At 38.1% G+C, this 18,251-nt stretch overlaps 1 protein-coding gene across 4 annotated transcripts in view; it reads left to right on the plus strand.

Moving 5' to 3' along the window:
- The window catches only part of DOCK4 (dedicator of cytokinesis 4), a 473,166-nt gene that overhangs the window by 200,890 nt on the left and 254,025 nt on the right, over nucleotides 1-18,251 (plus strand). For all 4 annotated transcript variants that reach the window (XM_056117998.1, XM_056118001.1, XM_056118000.1 and 1 more), the window contains exons 2-5: nucleotides 951-1,034; nucleotides 3,510-3,550; nucleotides 7,798-7,853; nucleotides 15,453-15,549. In XM_056117998.1, the coding sequence (XP_055973973.1) occupies nucleotides 951-1,034; nucleotides 3,510-3,550; nucleotides 7,798-7,853; nucleotides 15,453-15,549 (278 nt within the window). The remainder of the gene's footprint in view (nucleotides 1-950; nucleotides 1,035-3,509; nucleotides 3,551-7,797; nucleotides 7,854-15,452; nucleotides 15,550-18,251) is intronic.

The raw sequence follows: 18,251 nt of genomic DNA on the forward strand, positions 1-18,251 counted from the left end.
TAACAGGAGATCATTCCTCTCTTTCCAGGGGTTGAGGTGCATTTCAATTATTTTTCCTTTCTTTTCTTATTATGCTTTGGAAACTCACAACATTTCATTCTCTCTGTAGCTGCTTGAACTGCCCAGGGATGACTGACTATACACACATTACCTCTGTATTGCATGTTATCCCTTCACAGATACAAAATGTTTCACATTTTTTATTATTCTAAATTATTGTTATTATTGTTCTATAACCACAGGGTAGGGCTAAGTACACTCTTGCACTCCTGTCTACACGCTATCAGAGCTAAAGCATATGTGAAAGTCATGGTGGGTATGTATATAGTCCAAATTGAGAATGTAATCATTACTATATAAGATGGTAGCATCGGTTACTACATAGCAAGTCTGCTTTTAGGCTTAATGTGGGACTAAATCCTGGGAAATATTAAGGAACAACCAGCTTCACCCCTTTCTCTTAGAGAGCTTGCAGTCTAGGGAAAAGACTGTCTTCCACACTATAATTGAAAGATACCCAAGCTTAATGACAATTAAGAAACATGCTCTTTATTTATATTGAGCACATATTTATTAATTACTGTAGCCTCAGGACCGGGATAAGGAATTAATATAGTGACAAATCAGAGGACCCAGATACTTATGGAGCTCTGCAAACAGTATCTTTATTTGCATGTTACTGAGCTACATTCTTGGTATTTTACCAATTATTTAGCAAATTCAACATCTGAAAAATATGTTTATAGTACTCTCAGCCAGGATGTCGGAAAGTACATTAACTTAATGATTGGACTCTGCAAAATATATATAAGATTGAAATAAATACAGCATCAGGTTCTAATTATCTCTTTCCTTCTTGTATTTATTTTTCTTGGTCAGTAGTGTTTAATAGCAACCTGTAGAATGAGCTGAAGCGATTTTTTTCATAGATTCTATGTCTTTTCTTACAGTTATTGCCAGTTTTCGAGGAACCGTCCCATATGGCCTGTCTTTGGAAATTGGAGACACAGTTCAGATCCTGGAAAAGTGTGATGGTGAGTAGGCTCGTAGTGATGGAAGTGGATTGCCAAATCTAAAGTTTACAGGTTTTATCCATACCAACTTAATCTCCAGAATTATTCTAGTAGTTACAGTGATCCATTTTTCACAAATCTTATTTCTTGTATAATAATGTTTGGCTTATGGGAAAATATCTATTGATATAAGTTCATGCGGTTTTTTTCCGAGTATTTCCTTACATCACTAAACGCCAAAATAGAAAGCAATTTTAGTCACTATGCTTGTGGGATTTCATGACCCAGTGCCAAACCAGAAGGCCTTTCTTAGAATCTGGTAGTTTCCCAGGATGGCATGAAACAGACCCAGAGTAGAAATGACTTTCTCAAATATAAAATGTGACCACATTTATTTGGGCCACACTGAGCACTGCTTTAAGGCTACTCCTGGCTCTATACTCAGGCAAATATGTATTTCCATGGATTGAACTTTGGCCTCCTATCAGTAAATCTTGCACTCAGTTCTGGGTTATGTCATCAACCTTTAAGTGATCCAATTTTAAAGCTCCATAAGTACATCTTAAAATATTCATTTTTCCTAAAGATTAGACATATATGACAAACTATTTTATCATATTAAGGCTTATTATCGATTAAAGTCTAATCCCTTACTGAAATATTACATTTGGTTAGAGCTTGACCATAAATGTTGGTGTTATGGACTGTTATTTTCCCACTGTAATAGATATGATTAAAAATACAATAAGGTTTTCTTGGTACTTGTCAGATGCATTTTATCTAGTTCAACATTGTTTACAGATAAATTAAAAAGCCTGTTTTATGTTGTTGCATAAAAATAGGATTCATAACCAACTGGAGCTATTTTATAATCTAAAATATTTTTAGTGTGGTTGTTCCAATAACTCAGTAACATTTTTTGTAATTCTCAAAAATGTTTTAGTTGCTGTTAGAAATTTTTCAAGAATAATGTATTTCTTGGAAATGACTTTTCATCATAAGCACTGATATGTAGTTTCAATCTTGGTCTATTTTGTTTCCATCAGACTGATTTTTATTTCTTCAGGCACTTTATTTTGCCATGTATTCATTTCTGTTTGGGGGCCACACCAGATGATTCTTGGGGTGGGCCACTCCTGACTCTGGAGATTATTTCTGGCAATGCTCTGGGAACTGTGTGGTACTGGGCATAGAACTTCTGCATGCAGAGCATGCTTTGCATCTTAGTCCAAGGTGCTATCTTTGCAGCTCTACAATATATTCTTTTTTTTTTTTTCGGAGGTAAACTTGTACTATATTTGAAGATTTTCAAGTTCAGTTTCTCAGAGAATATGGCTTATGGCCAATAAATAAATCATAGTTTTTATTCTTTGGCGGGATTTTTTTTTTTTACAGTTGTAGATTTACAAATTTTTGTGCTTGGATCTCGGTCATAGAAAACTTAGAAGGTACAAATATACCCAAATGAAAAACTCGAATATATATTTTTGAAAATTCAACTTTTCAAAGGTGAAAGGTGAGGGTGTTTATCACATGGTAAAATAATGTCTTATCAGTAAGCAAAATTATTTCTATATTTGCAGTGATAATTAAAAATAATGCATTTATAGGAGTTATGTAATAACCAGATATCATCTTAACTGTCATCTTGTACTTGCTTTAAACTGTGAGAATGATGACTCCTCACTTAAGAATAGTGCTACGAAATTCAGAAGAGTTTGAAGGTGAAGTGAAAGCCGTTCTAAGAAATAATAATTGTGGTGCACTTAGGTATTAGATGTGCTAATGAGAGTGCCTATCAGTTTCCCTAGAGGATCAGACCTGGCTTCACTTTTCTTATACTATCAGACTGGTCATAACTCAAAATGTTTGGCTGAAGGATGTGCAGATTTATTCCCACACTTTACTGCACTGTCTTTGCAATCAAATGAAGAGAATTTGGAAATTATATATTGTATAAATTCTTAAACTTCCTTGAGACTTTTATTTATCTTTTTGGATCACACCCAGCAATGCACAGGGGCTACTCCTGGCTTATGCACTCAGGAATTACTCCTGGTGATGCTCAGGGAATTTTATGAGATGCTGAGAATCAAACTTGTGTTGGTTTGGTCCTGTGCAAGGCAAACGCCCTACCTGCTGTGCTATTGCTCCAGCCCCAACTTCCCTCAGACTTTAGAGTATGCAGAATAGGTAAATATAATGAGAGTAATTGTGTTTAAAAGATCAGTTACCTTGTCTGAGATTAAATAACAAATAGGTAGCAAAGCCAGAATTTTTAAGCCTGATGCTCTGATTTTAATGTGTTTCCTTTCATTGTGAATATTTTTATCTTTATGTAAATCTCCAATATAGTATTAAATCATTTTTAAGTACTCACCAATAGTGAAGCTATAGTTTAGCCATAACAAAAGAAGAGATTTATTTGTAATCAACCTTTTCCTTTAAATGATTGCAATGGCTCTTTGAAATATGACTATGGTTATTTCTCCACAGGCTGGTACAGAGGATTTGCCTTAAAAAACCCAAATATCAAGGTAAAAATTATTACTTCAAACTAATTATGGGATAAAAAAAATGAAATCAGCATTTCATTATACAATTGAAGTTGCAGTTGGGATCTTTGCTAAAATACTTAACAACAACATAGATTTTCATGATTTTTTTGAAATTTCTTTGATCTTGTGTTATCATTAAGATATGCTATTTAAATAAGAGTCCTATGTAGCTTTTGAAATTAATTCTGAGAGGGCTTAATAAGCTCATTATATAGATGTCTTTTTAAAGTATTGTTTTCACAGACATCAGTTAAAATTTAGGCAGAGGAAGGACATCTTCTACAAAGAAATACTGGGTCTGGAGCAATAGTATAGCAGGTAGAGCGTTTATCTTGTATGCAACCAACCTAGGTTCAATGCTTGGCTCCGCATGTGACAAGGCCCCGCCACTTCATCCCTACCTTCAGCCCTCTACTCCAGCCCTCTAGAAGTGATGTTTTGATTGCAGGACCCAGAGTAATCTCTGAGAACCACTGTGTGTGCTCCCCCCCCCCTTGCAAAAACAAAACAAAACAAAACCCTCAGTTTAAGTGTTGCGTGGTATCTTTAGTAAAATATTGGTATGAGAAGCAGGATTTTTTTTTTAAATTTGTTTATTTATTGAATCACTGTGGGAAAGGTTACAAAGCTTTCAGGTTTAGGTCTCAGTCATGAAAATATCAAATACATTTCCCTTTACCAATACTTATTTTTTACCATGAAGAACCCCAATAAGACCCCACCCCCCACCCTCCCAGTCCCTGTGGGGCAGATGAATTCTAGTTAACACTCTATCTGCTTTGATTAGATTCATTGTTTCATTAAAAGATTCACAACTATTATTTAGAGTTTACCCCCCGCCCCAAATCAGACATGCTGAAAAAGCATTGTGAAGTGATTTGCTTTCTACAGCTGGGTTCAAGAATTAAATGTTGGTTTTGGATTTCTGCTATTTTACTTATTGACCCTGGAAGTATTTCTACTGAAAGTCAGATAGTTAAGAAATTGGTTTCTGTGCTCTGGAGTCATGGCCATGCTGGAGAGCCGCTAGTGGGGGGCAACTGGTGGCCTCGGTAGGGCGTGAAGGGAGGACCGAAACACCCCTCTTCCCATAAGGTTTTAGTCGCCCCCACACCCCCGGCTCATACCTGAAGCAGGATTATTCTAGGGTATGGTAAGGTTCCTTGAATTTAGGAACCTGAAATGTCAGATCACCATATTATGAACATCCCATCTTTCAGACAGAAATCTTTCACTCTTATTAGCACTGTAGCATTGTCCTCCCATTGTTCATCAATATTCTTGAGTGGGCACCAGTAATGTCTCCATTGTGAGACTTGTTCTGTTTTTGACATAACAAATACACCATGGGGAGCTTGCCAGGCTCTGTTGCGCAGACAGGATACTCTCTGTAGCTTGCTGGTCTCTCCAAAGGGTCGGAGGAATCGAACCTGGGTCAGCCACGTGCAAGGCAAACACCCTACCTGCTGTGCTCCAGTCCTTCAGTCTTATTATTGTACATACATTTGTAAAAATTTCAGGAGTTACCATAGGAACTAATATGAATTTTGCTTTATTTTTTGTTTTAATGGTTTATAATTTTGACAGTGATCCTTATTAATATTTGTGGTTTTTAATTTTTTTTGTTTAAAGAACTCTGATATACAAAATTACTGATAGTTTTAGGCAAAACTGATAGTTTTTGGTTTTAGGCATATGATATTTCGGTACCAATCCCACCACCAGTGTCAGCTTCCCTCCACCAATGTTTTCCCATTCCCCTCCCTCCCTCCCTCACTGCCCCCCACCTTGACAGGTACATTTTGTTTTGTTTTGTTTGTTATTGTTGTTTTTGGGTCACACCTGACACTGCACAGAGATTACTCCTGGCTCATGCACTCGGGAATTACTATTGGCGATTCTTGGGGGACCATATGGGATGCTGGGACTCGAACCCGGGTCAGCCCCATGCAAGGCAAATGCCCTACATGCTGTGCCATCGCTCCAGCCCTAACAGGCACATTTTAATGTTCCTTTTCAATCTCATGTTTTTCGAGTTGTTGAGTCTGTGCTTTGGAGATGCAGTCATACCATACTCCCACATCACCAGTGGAACCAAGACCTGTGACCCTTGTTTCCTGTTACTTCCCTTTCTGATCTTCCCCCTTAATTTCTTTCCTTCTCTGTGCTTCTTTCCCTATAATTTGGAGTCAAGGCTGATAGTCAAGGCAACATTAGCATCCATGCCCTTTACTATATTACATTTCCTCATCCTGTTATTCTGTATACCACAAAATACTTGTGTTTTTCTACTTTATTCTGCTCAACTTTTACCGATACTTTTTTTTCTTGGTGAGACATCATGAGGTACAGTTGTAGACTTACAAAAATTGTGCTTGGGTTTCAATTATACAGTGATCAAATACCCATCCTTCCACCAGTGCCGATTTCCCACCGCCACGGATCCCAGTATCCCTCCCACCCTGCCTCTGTGGCAGGGCATTCCCTTTTGTTCTCTCTCTCTTATTGGGTATTGTTTACCTATACTTTTGATATTCTCTAATATCTTCATATAGGCTAGTTTTTGTTTTTTTGGTTTAGTTCTGATTTAGGACTGTAAATAAGAAATAATGTCTTTTCTCATTTCAAGATTAGAAGTAACTAAACTCTTTCGACCATATTCTCTTCATTTTTTTTTTTTTTTTGCTTTTTGGGTCACACCCGGCGATACACAGGTGTTACTCCTGGCTCGGCATTCAGGAATTACTCCTGGCAGTGGTCAGGGGACCATATGGGATGCTGGGAATCGAACCCGGGTCTGCCGCATGCGAGACAAACGCCCTACCGGCTGTACTATCGCTCCAGCCCCCGACCATATTCTCTTTAGATATATATTTTTCTGAATCATCCAACTGTGTTTAGTTAATTAATTAAATTTAGTTTAGGTCACTTTAGAAGAGAACCTGAGGGAGGCTAGAGAGATAGCACAGCGGGTAGGGCGTTTGCTTTGCACGCAGCCGACCGGAGTTCAATTCCCAGCATCCCATATGGTCCCCTGAGCACCGGCAGGATTAACTTCTGAGTGCAGAGCCAGGAGTAACCCCTGTACATCGCCGGGTGTAACCCAAAAAGCAAAAAAAAAAAAAGAGAGAGAGAGAGAGAATCTGAGGGATAAAAAAATAGACAAATTCAATTTTTTAAATAATTTTGTTCTCATTTAATATATTTTTGGACATCTCACAGCACATGTAAATGTAGTTTCAGTGTTTATTTATTTGAGAGTTTATTTGAAAAAAAAATTTAATGTGACTTGTTATTAGATTTTTATTCTTCTGCCAAACAACTGTTCTGATTTTATCTTATTATAATTGCTGTATTTCTTATTCATATTATATAGAAATAAAGTAAAATGTGGGAGGAAGAGTTTTTTAACCTATATTCCTACTTATTTTTGTATATTCAGAATTTTCTTATTAAATTTTAGGTTACCATAGAATTCACAATAGCAATAATATATTCAGATGACTTTGTTTTCCTAAATGTTTAATTGAATTTTTCTGTTGGTTCAACATGAAAAATTATTCTGAGGGTATTGTAATTTAGTAGACAATAAAATTGATGCTAATTTTTTAATGTTGTTTCTTTCAATTTCCTATTAACAATAAAGAACAATTTTGTTGCCTTTTCTTTTATCTACAATAAAGAGCTTAAGCTAGCACATCTTTTGTTTAATTCCTGTTTCATCAGAAAGGCAATGTGGTGATTTATTGTGCTAGTTTCATCAGAAATCTTCCATGATTTAGAATACCCATATTATCCCAAAATTCATAGTGGTATTTTTAGTGTAAAATTTAAAGTAAGCATACGATTTTTTTGAGAGAAATAAAGAATAGCTACAAAACAAAACTTTTTTTAAAAAACAGTATGTAAAAAAAAATTCTTATTTTACTTTCTCCCTATTACAGGTCATGGAATTTTAAAAAGTTTTCTGTACTAAACCATATTTTTTAGGAGCAAGATTTTATATTTTATTGTGCTTATTTTAGAATATATCTTAATATATAGACATAATATGAACTGTAGCAAGCAGAGGCATCTATCCAAACTACAACTGGTTTTAAGCACTAGCATGCAGTAAAGGCATTTTCCCCTGTTCCTGGTATTATTATGGTTGTGTGACTGCCTTTTATGTTTATAAAACCTCCCCTGCCATCATAACCTCATAACCTTCATGTTTTCTCTTTCAGGGTATATTTCCTTCCAGCTTCATTCACTTAAAAAATGCCTGTGTAAAGAACAAAGGGTAAGAAATGAATGTTATTAATAGTTGGAAGATTTTCACAGAAACATTGCTTACTGTAGAATATGAAAAGGCTTAGTAGCTTTAGTATAATTTTCTTGAAGCTGGAGCCAAAGCAGATCATGCCATTGTCTGTCTTTTGATAAAGATGCTGCACTCCAAGGTATTTGGCGGCAAGAATGAAAGAGTCTTGTCTGTGTGTGCTGGACAACTACAGGATCTAAGTTGCTGGAGAGTTCTCATTGTCTAGAAATTGGGACTTTAGCCTAACCTTAGTAGGAGTTGCCCCTTTTGGGTTTCTTGCTGTTAGGGAAGCCTGGCAGCCACACTTATTGAATGTGTCTCCAACTCCAGAAATTTCCTAGAGCCGTTGCTAATTGTAAGCATCTAAATCTGTCTGTTTACATTGAAGAGAATGCTATATCCTATGGGACCAATTTACAAAGCCTTTTTCCTGCTCTATAGAACACCTTTCAATGGTGTTCTTTTCACTAAACTCATAGATGTTATGGTATTTTTTTTTTGCTTTTTGGGTCACACCCCATGTTGTTCAGGGTCACTTCTGGCTCTGCACTCAGGAATTACTCCTGGTGGTGCTCGGGGACCAAATGGGATGCTGGGAATTGAACCCAGCTCGGCAAACACCCTCCTGCTGTGCTACAGCTCCAGCCACTGACCTGGTATTTCTTATACTGTTAGGACTGGGCATCCTAACAATATTCTTACATATAAAGCTTTAAAAATATCTTATCCAGTCTGTTTCCAAATGCATTTGAAGCAGCTCTCTAGATAACAAATTCTTCAAGTAATATAACACAGGATGAGACAGTAGAACCTCCTTGTTTACAGAACTAACTTTTAGCCATGTACATCTATAACTGGGCCCTAGATTTGGATCCAGATAGTTGGCACCATGTCACAAGGAGTATGCAGTACATGACTGGATAATTTTCATTTTATGGATTAAAGGAAAGAATCCAGAGGACAGGAAACATGACTCAAAGGTTTGAGCATATTCTTTGCATGCCAATTTCCATCCTCAGCATTGTATGATTCCTCTAAAACAAAAGAAAAGGAAAGAAGTAATACAGATTTAGCTGTAGAAATTGCATTTTTCCTCAATAGCAAAAACTAATAGTTTACTTGAACTGTTAAGGCTTATTATTATTTTGGGGGGATTTGGGGCTCCACCCAATAGCTTACTCCTGTCAAACCTCTAGGGGCCATATGGAGTGCCAGGAATCGAGTCTACATGTCCGCGTGCAAAGCAAGCTCCTTGCCCACTATACAATCTCTCCAGCCCCTAAAGCTTATTTTTAAGGCACAGTCAGGAATACTTTCAAATCTGAATTTAGCAGGTAGGGCATTTGCCTTGCATGTGGCCAACCCGGGTTTGATTCCTTCGTCCCTCTTGGAGAGCCCGGCAAGCTACCAAGAGTATCCCGCCCGCACGGCAGAGGCTGGCATATTCGATATGCCAAAAACAGTAACAAGTCTCACAATGGAGATGTTACTGGTGCCCGGGGGAGCAAATGGATAAACGACGGGAGGACAGTGCTACAGTGCAGTGCTACTTTCTGAAGATGCTATTCAGTTGGATGATTCTTTTTGTTTATTAAGATATCATTACATTATAGCAGAGGTTTCAGCTGCGTCATAGAAATCAACTTGTCCTAATTTGTATCTCTCCAGGACCACCTCTGCCTGCCTACCTCCATCCCCATGTTCTCCCTTGCCTTTGGGTAACCAAGCATTAGCTGGCCTTCAAAAGTTTTGTTTTGTTTTATTTTGTTTTATTTAACTCATCTGCTGGTTTTCCCTATATACCACTTATGAGTGAAGTTATGTGTTCTCTTTCTTTTGTTGACCTATTTCATTTGACTTAAATATTCTCTAGGGTTGCCCATGTCGTTTCAAATGGAAAGATTTCATCTTTATTGCAAGATTTCATTGTAAATAACTATTTTATAATAGTTATATAAATAATAGTTATAAATAACTATATTATATTGTTTATATATACCACATGTTCAAGATCTGCTTTTTGGTCAATGACCCCTTAGATTGTTTCTAGCTCTTGGCTGTTATGAATATTGCGTTAGCAAATATGTTAGTCCATATAGGTCGTCAAGTTCATTTTTATTCATTTTTTGATAAATACCCAAAAGTTGGATAAATAAGTTGTATGGAATTTCTATTTAACTTTTTTCCAGAATTCTCCATACTGCTTTACATAATGGTTGTACCCATTTACATTCTCAGCAGAGTGTATAAAGATTCCCTTCTTTTGATAGCCTCTTCAGTTTTAGTAGACTTTCCCCCACCTTGAGATTATAGGTGTTCTACTAGATGTCCAAATGGCTGATGCTTACAATCAATGACTGATTCTTATGATCAATGGCAGATATCCAGTGGTTGTTACATCCTCTCTTGTATAGATTGTAGTGAAATAACATATGCAACGGACTTGGAGTCCATGACATAAATTCCCTGAGTGTTCCTTGTATTTCACTGTATCACCGTCGTCCCATTGTTCATGGATTTGCCAGAGCAGGTGCCAGTAATGTCTCCATTCGTCCCAACCCTGAGATTTTAGCAGCCTCTCCTTACTAGTCTTTCCCAATGCTGTCATATTGGAGGCTTTTTCAGGGTGAGAGGAATGAGGCCCGTTATTGTTACTGGCTTTGACATATCGAATATGCCACGGGTAGCATGCCAGGCTCTGCCGTGCAGGAAGAAAATACTGCTTATATTTAGATATAGACAGAGAATTAAAACCCAGAGTCATGGGAATCTTTATATGTCTTATATATGGGATCTAAATTATTAGTAGTAGTTTTAGGCAATATTATTAGCACTGTAGCACTGTCCTCCCATTGTTCATTGATTTGCTTGAGTGGGCACCAGTAACATTTTCATTGTGAGACTTGTTACAGTTTTTGGCATATCGAATATATCATGGGTAGGTTGCCAGGCTCTGCTGTGTGGACAGAATACTCTCAGTATCTCGCCGGGCTCTCTGAGAGGGTCAGAGAAATCGAACTCAGGTCAGCCGCATGCAAGGCAAATGCCCTACCCACTGTGCTATTGCTCTGGCCCAGGCAATATTATTAATAGTAATAATGTTTAGAATTGATTAAAACCTTAAGAATTCTGATGACTAATAATTATTTCTGCTTTTACTTGTTTTGTTTTGGGTGTATGCCTGGCTTTGTGCAGGGTTCACTTCTAGTGGTGCTCAGGGTCCTTGGGGTGCCAGGGATGGAACCCAGGTCAGTGGCATGCAAGGCAAGCTCCCTACCTGCCATACTATCTCTCATCCCTCTTGGCCCTCACTACATCTGCTCATATTTGTTTATTTATATTGGGACCTTCCAAGTTGTGCTTAAGGGTCCCTCGGGCCACTGCTGGCTATACTCTGCCAGTCATCCTAAGCTAGTGGCGCTATATTTGAGGACCCAGACCTGCCTGAGCAGCGCCAGGGACCTCCAGTGCCACCCTGGCAGGTTTTGGGGCCTCCAGGACTTCACCGAGCACTGTTCAGGAAGTCTCAAGTGCTGGAGCCAGGTCGGAGTAAGCATGGTGCACACCCTATGCCTGACCTGTCCTCTTGTCCCTGCTTTAAATCTTTTAGTAATTGGGCTGGAGAGATAGTTCAAAGGTTAAACAGTCACTTTGTGTGTGGTTTTAGCTGCAACAGTGGTTCGAACCCTAGCACCTCTATGTATCGTTCCTTAGAATAGAGCCAGATGTCACTGCCTCCTCCAACCCCCCCCCCCCCCCCGCACACATACACACATATCCACATCCACACTCTCAAACTGGGTGCCCTTCAGGAATGTTATGCAGTTCTAATTTATCAGAAGTGAATTAGGGAGTTATTAGTTCTTTTGGAGTTTCCCCACAAAACTAATTTGTTCTCTTCAGCTCCCTTAAAGTAAATCTGAAGACACCCCAGAAAATAGTTCAGCCAGGTGCTCTTTGTTCTGGCCCTTCTGCCTCAGTGAGCTGTGTAAAGCAATGTAGAGTTCCATGTTCTCTGTCCTGACCCTTGAAGTGTCCCCTAGGCAGATCCAGTCAGTCAGTCCTCCCTGCTCTCTTTGCCCTAAGCTCAACCCTAGCCCCTCGTTTCTCTAGAGCTAAAACTACCTAGCCTCCATCTTACACTGACTGAGGAAGGGAAAAACGAATGTGGGTAAATTTGATGTCAAGCATAGCTCCACCCAATAAAAACCAACCTTCCTTCCTTCCTTCCTTCCTTCCTTCCTTCCTTCCTTCCTTCCTTCCTTCCTTCCTCCCCCCCATCCTCCCCTCTCTCCCTCTCTCCTTCCTTCATTCCTTCCTTCTTAGGGAGGGGGTGGGCGGTGGGGGAAGTGGCGATCAGGGCTTACTCCTGGCTCTGCATTCAAGGAACACTCCTGACAGGCTTGGGTGCTGAGGATTAAACTTGTCATAGCTGTGTGCAAGGGGAGCACCTGCCTGCTATACTATAGCTGTGAGCCTGAAAGTGATACTTCTTAAAGCAGATCAGTCTGGGCAACCAACACCAACATTTTCATTAACATAAGCATCTTCTTTCCCTTATTTTATTTTTGCTTACATCGGTAACCAGTAAATATATGGCCCTTTTTATTCTTAGTTTGGGGATGTGACATATGGATAAAGACATGTCAGACTTTTTGATGTTAAAGTTTGAGATTTTGTTCACATTCTCCACCTGACACAGACTTGCTGAACATTAAAACAATTTAGGGATAGAACAAAAATCTTAAGATCTAAACTGAGAAATTGTTAGAATTGCTCAGGGCTTTATTTTCTCTAATTATTACCTGGAAGAAAAAATGAGCTTCAAAACTTTTGTGAATTTATAGAGCTAGGTGACTGCTTTTCCAGTGAGGAAACTTGTTAGAATATTAATGTTGAATCTTATTTTATGGGGACTAGTAGGCCCATGGCCCACCAGTATGACTAATTGCAAAGTATATCTCAGAATAATGGAGCAAAATATGATTTCAGGGGTAACTAACTACTTGTGATAGACTATTTGCACATTAATTTTGGTTTTGGTATAATTAAGAGAAAACATCTGCATCATCTAAAATGGAAATTTTGTACTTCTTAAAAATTTACATTTTGGTGAATTAACCCAAATCAACTTCCCACAGGCTAAATTACCTTTCTTTTTCTCATGGGTCTTCAGACCTCCTAATGGAGGCCCTTAAGTTAAATCATAGTTTGCAAAGGTTTAGTCATTCTCTATTGTTTAATTCCTACAGAGGTCATGCTACTTTTCTTTTTACTTTCAAAATGTTAAGACGCTTGTTTTCTAGTAAATTCTTTTTTTTCCTCCTTGACCTTGCATCAGATCATTTTAGAATCCTTTTAGGCAAATATTCATCACTAACTGTAAACAGCTGCTTCAAAAGAAAAATTACTGCTTATTTTTATTTCTAGTTTTAAATCCTAGTTGTACATTTTAAACTATGTTTTAGCTCTAGAAAGGAGGGTGGTATTCACAAGGGAAATATTTTTGCAGCAGTATGAAATGAGGAGATGCAACTCCATTGGTGAAAAATCAAGGGAAGGATTTTAGTAACTATAGTTGTTGTCAAGAAGACAAATCTACTGTCCACTGTCCACTGTCCTCCCATTGTTCATCAATTAGCTTGAGTGGGCCCAGTAACGTCTCCATTGTGAGACTTGTTACTGTGTTTGGCATATCGAATATGCGACTGGGAGCTTGCCAGTCTTTGCTGTGTGGGTGAGACACCCTCAGTAGTTTGCAGAGCCCTTCGAGAGAGGCTGAGGAGTCGAACACGGGTCGCCCCAGTTGGCCAAGTGCAAGGCAAAGGCCCTAAGCACTGTTCTCCCACCCTAGAAGACAAAAGACAAGTATATACACTTTGGACAAAGTATCAAAAAAAGAACTGTAGAATAGTTATTAACCTCATGCTAAGAAGTAATTTCCTTTGATCTTTAGTGTCTAATAGTTGTTACTATCTGTATAATAGTTGTTGTCTTTAAATATGTACATATTTGAATTTGAATGAATAGTTCTTATCCATGTAATTAGAAGGATTGTTTTGAGAAACAGTAATAATGATACTACTTTTTTTTAATACAGTAATAATGATAATACCTTTTAAAAATTTTTTTAAATCAATCACCATGAGGTACAGTTACAGGCCTACAAACTTTCATGATTACAATGGTTTCAGTCATACAGTGATCAAGTACCCATCCTTCCACCAGTGCCCATGCTCCACCACCAGTGTTCCCAATGTCCCTCCCCCCATTCTTCCCGCCCCCACCTCTGTGGCAGACACATTCCCTTTTATTCTCTCTCTCTCCTTTTTGGTGTTATGGTTTGCAATACAGGTAGTAAGTGACCATCATGTTTGGTCTATAGTCTAATTTCAGCACGTATCTCCCATCCCAAGAGAGCCCTCAAAGCTTCATTCACTTAGTGGTCCCTTCTCTATCCCAGCTGCCTTTTCCCCAGCAAGTGAGGCTGGCTTCCAAGTCATGGAGCAATCCTCCTGGCCCTTTTCTCTATTGTCCTTGGGTGTCCTAGTGCTTAGCCATTTTGAACTTGTTTAAAAACTGAGAGAATTCAAAAAAAGATATGCATATTCTCTGTTGAAAGTAGGTTGTATAAATTCCCCACCCCCATTTTCTTATATATCTTCTCAACATTAGGATCACCAAAAATCTTACAAGATCCTGGTTTGAACATTTTCCAAATAGTTTTTATACTTTTAGAGATGAAATAGTATATATTACACCAATCACAGGAACAGTTTACAATAACTATTCAATTGTCTGCAAAGTGTTAACTTCTTAATAAGTTCTATGATGCATAGCATTACTAATCACTTTACAGGGCATTGTTTGCAAATAATAAAAATGGAATTTTAATGAAATCTAATGAGCATTTGATCAGTACTTCTTCATCTAGTTATGTATGACACTGAATTTGGATGTTGGCAGCTGTGATACTGCGGTCATTGGACAAGTCTGTCATTCTCTTTAAGTTCTGTGTCCTTAGTGCTTAAAAAGAGAAGTTTGCAGTTTATGCAAGCTGGGTGATATTATATTACACATTAGGGCTTTTGTTCTTCAAAAGTTTAAATGTGGGGGGCTGGAGCAATAGCACAGTGGGTAGGGTGTTTGCCTTGCACATGGCCAACCCGGGTTCGATTCCCAGAATCCCATATAGTCCTCTGAGCACCACCAGGGCTGATTCCTGAGTGCAGAGCCAGGAGTAACCCCTGTGCATCGCCGGGTATGACCCAAAAAGCACAAAAAAAAAAAAAGTTTAAATGAATTGATGTTTAGTGGTCAGATTGTGACCAGAGTAGAATGCTTCTGTAATTGTTGCTTCTCTGTCATACTGCTCAATTTCATCTGGATGAAGTAGTATGAAATTGCCCTAACCCACATTCCTCATAGTGCTTCATTAATCAAAAACTGGTTACTGTTTGCCGAACCAAAAATAACTTAGTGGCTTCCTATCCAGGTCTCGCTTTTAGGGTATCTCAAAGAAAACTGTTGTATATGATATTTGCATATAGACTTTGTTATTCTGTTTTAATTTCACAGACAATTTGAAATGGTTATTCCCACGGAAGATTCTGTTATCACAGAAATGACATCAACATTAAGAGACTGGGGAGCCATGTGGAAACAACTCTATGTGGTAAATAACCTTTTAATGGCATGAATTTGGGGGTAGAGAATTGATTTAAGTATTGGAACAAGGGTACTGAGGACACATGAGCTTTATAAGGCATAGTCTTATGATCCCAATGTCTATTGAGTATGGGTCATATAAGTTCTTTTCCAATGCTGCATTAACATAAAAGGTGATTTTTCTGATATCTAAATGAACTGGGGTTAGGCTTTCTGAATATTTTAAATTTTTAAAGAGAAGTTAGTTTGTTTATACACAGGGTAATCTTAGAGGCAAAACCAGAGTAACAGCTGACTGAGGTAAATGCAAAGTCAAGGTGATTAAACTCAAGGGGTTTGTACTAGGAATTTACAAAAGAAATGCAAATTTGCTTTTTGATTTAAAAAGTTATGCTAGAAAAAAATATGCTAGAAAGAATATAAAATACCAATGTTATTTCACTTAAAATAATGGTATTCATAACATTAACATGGAAAATAAAGCTATTTGAAATGTTCAGGTGGATGCTGAACCTTTTACCCAACGTAAAAGTTATAAAAATAATGGCTGTTGTTGAGCAAAAGATCCAACACTTTTCCTTTTATGTAGCTATTTCTCAGAACAAAGTTGAACTTCCTCTTGATTCTGCCTGGTCCAGCTATTTTCATCTGCTTTTAAGGTTGTGAACATCTATTTTGGGGACATATTGCTTGTTTGAAACTTTATGTGTTGTAAGCTCTAAGAGTAACCTCTCTACCCCCTAGTGTCCTGAGTAATGGAGACAGGGAATTATTTAAAATTTCCCTAGATACTAGAATGGTATTTAGCTATTTTAGGAATAAATATAATATTTAACCTGTAGATAGCAGACTTTGGACCTCAAGAATGAAGCTGACTAGGCTATATGGGATTTTGTTTTCTCTTACTTTCTGATATAATCTCTTCGTATTGATTGCATTTGTTTAAGTTCATGATGCCTGGTATATCAGGTTCTTTACCAGTGGTTTGGTTTTAAATATTTAGTTTATTTACTGGAAGATATTTGATGAAAGCAGTATCTGGACACTGGGTACAATATATAAGGCTGCCTATCCATAGAGATAAAGAAATAGCATAAAAGCATAGGGTAAATGCTTGAGAAATGTTAGCTGTTCTTTTCAGTGTCATTGACATGATCACAAATAATGTTCTTTAAAGTGCTACTTTGTAAAATAATAGTAATCTTACCGCAAAAATTAGAATAGAATGCAGCGGCCATTTTCTAATGAATACTTGTATGAAGACCTTTTGCTGATTATTTTAAGTCTCTCTTCCCAGGTACTCCACTGAGTAGCACTTACTGTCCAATACTTTAGTGATAGTCTATCCACTGCACCATGCTTATGTGGTCAAATATAAATCCACTAAGTCTAAGTCTACTACTCCAAAACCTATGCTGTTTTCATTCTGAAGCAAAGGAAATCTTACCCATTCTCTAAAACATCAAAGTATAGCGAAACTTTTGCTATGTTTCTGACATATTGCAGAAATTTGGGGGGGTCTTATGTCTAGTATTTAATATTGTATGAGAGTTCAATATAGGTCACCCCAGTGATGTTACAGAGCTACCATCAGCACTAGTATACCCAGCAGTGCTCAGGGGTCCAGGTGGTGTTAGGCATCATACTCACAGTCTCATGAACACTAGGCATGTATTATACCAACTTGCACTTATCTTCCCAGCCCTAGTATTTAAAATCCAGCTTAAAAAAAGAAACCATTATTTTCACTAGCAGTCAAGTCAGGTATCACTATTATAGAATCCAGCACAGGGGTCCTATTAGGCGGCAGATGTCAGTGTCCCTGCCGCCTTCGCTAAAGAAAAGGTGAACAGCTTGTTTCTTTTGTCCATTTGATTTCAATTTTATATCCAGAATTCTGTTAAATATAAGTACTAGAGGTGAGATCAGATGAAATGAAACCTTTCCCGCTGGAAGTCCAGAATAGCAGCCCCAACCATGGGGCAGGTGATGTTCCCTTGCAGTATGTCAAGAGGGAGCTATCTCTGTCCTTTATGACATGAAATCTGTCTTATTTAATATATTTCTTACTGAATTTCTTTGCTCGAGTGGACACCAGTAACATCTCCATTTGTCCCAGCCCTGAGATTTTAGCAGCCTCTCCTTACTTGTCCTTCCCAACGGTGCCACATTGGAGGCTCTTTCAGGATCTGGGGAATGAGACCGTTATTGTTACTGTTTTGGGCATATCACCACGGGGAGCTTGCCAGGCACTGCCTTGTGAATATATAAGATAACATTTAAAAAGTATATGATTCAGTGGCCATTAGGTAGAACTTGATATTTCTGGAAAATTTATCCCTGTAGAGAACTTTAGATCAGTGTTTTCAAAGAAGGCTACAGGTGAGAAACATAATTGGAAATCAGGGCACGATACTAGGGGGTCCAGCAGTAGCATGGGGGGCCACAGGCTAAGGTCAAAACAGCACCAGTATAGAAAAAAGAGTTGAAAACTGCTTTCAATTAAGGATAATCTTGGTTCTTTTTATACCACTCTACATGTAGTGTGCTAATAAAAGTTTGAAGAGAATTAAAAGCATTGCTTCTAGTTAAGATGAAGAGTTGGCAGGGAAATAGTTCTCATGCCTTGCATGTGAAGGCCACAAGTTTGATCTCCGGAACCATACGATCTTCAGAGTACTGCCAAGTCCCTGGTGACCCCTGAACACT

The sequence above is a fragment of the Sorex fumeus genome, unplaced genomic scaffold (genome assembly GCF_029834395.1).
Source record: "Sorex fumeus unplaced genomic scaffold, SorFum_2.1 ptg000037l, whole genome shotgun sequence".
Classification (NCBI taxonomy): domain Eukaryota; kingdom Metazoa; phylum Chordata; class Mammalia; order Eulipotyphla; family Soricidae; genus Sorex; species Sorex fumeus.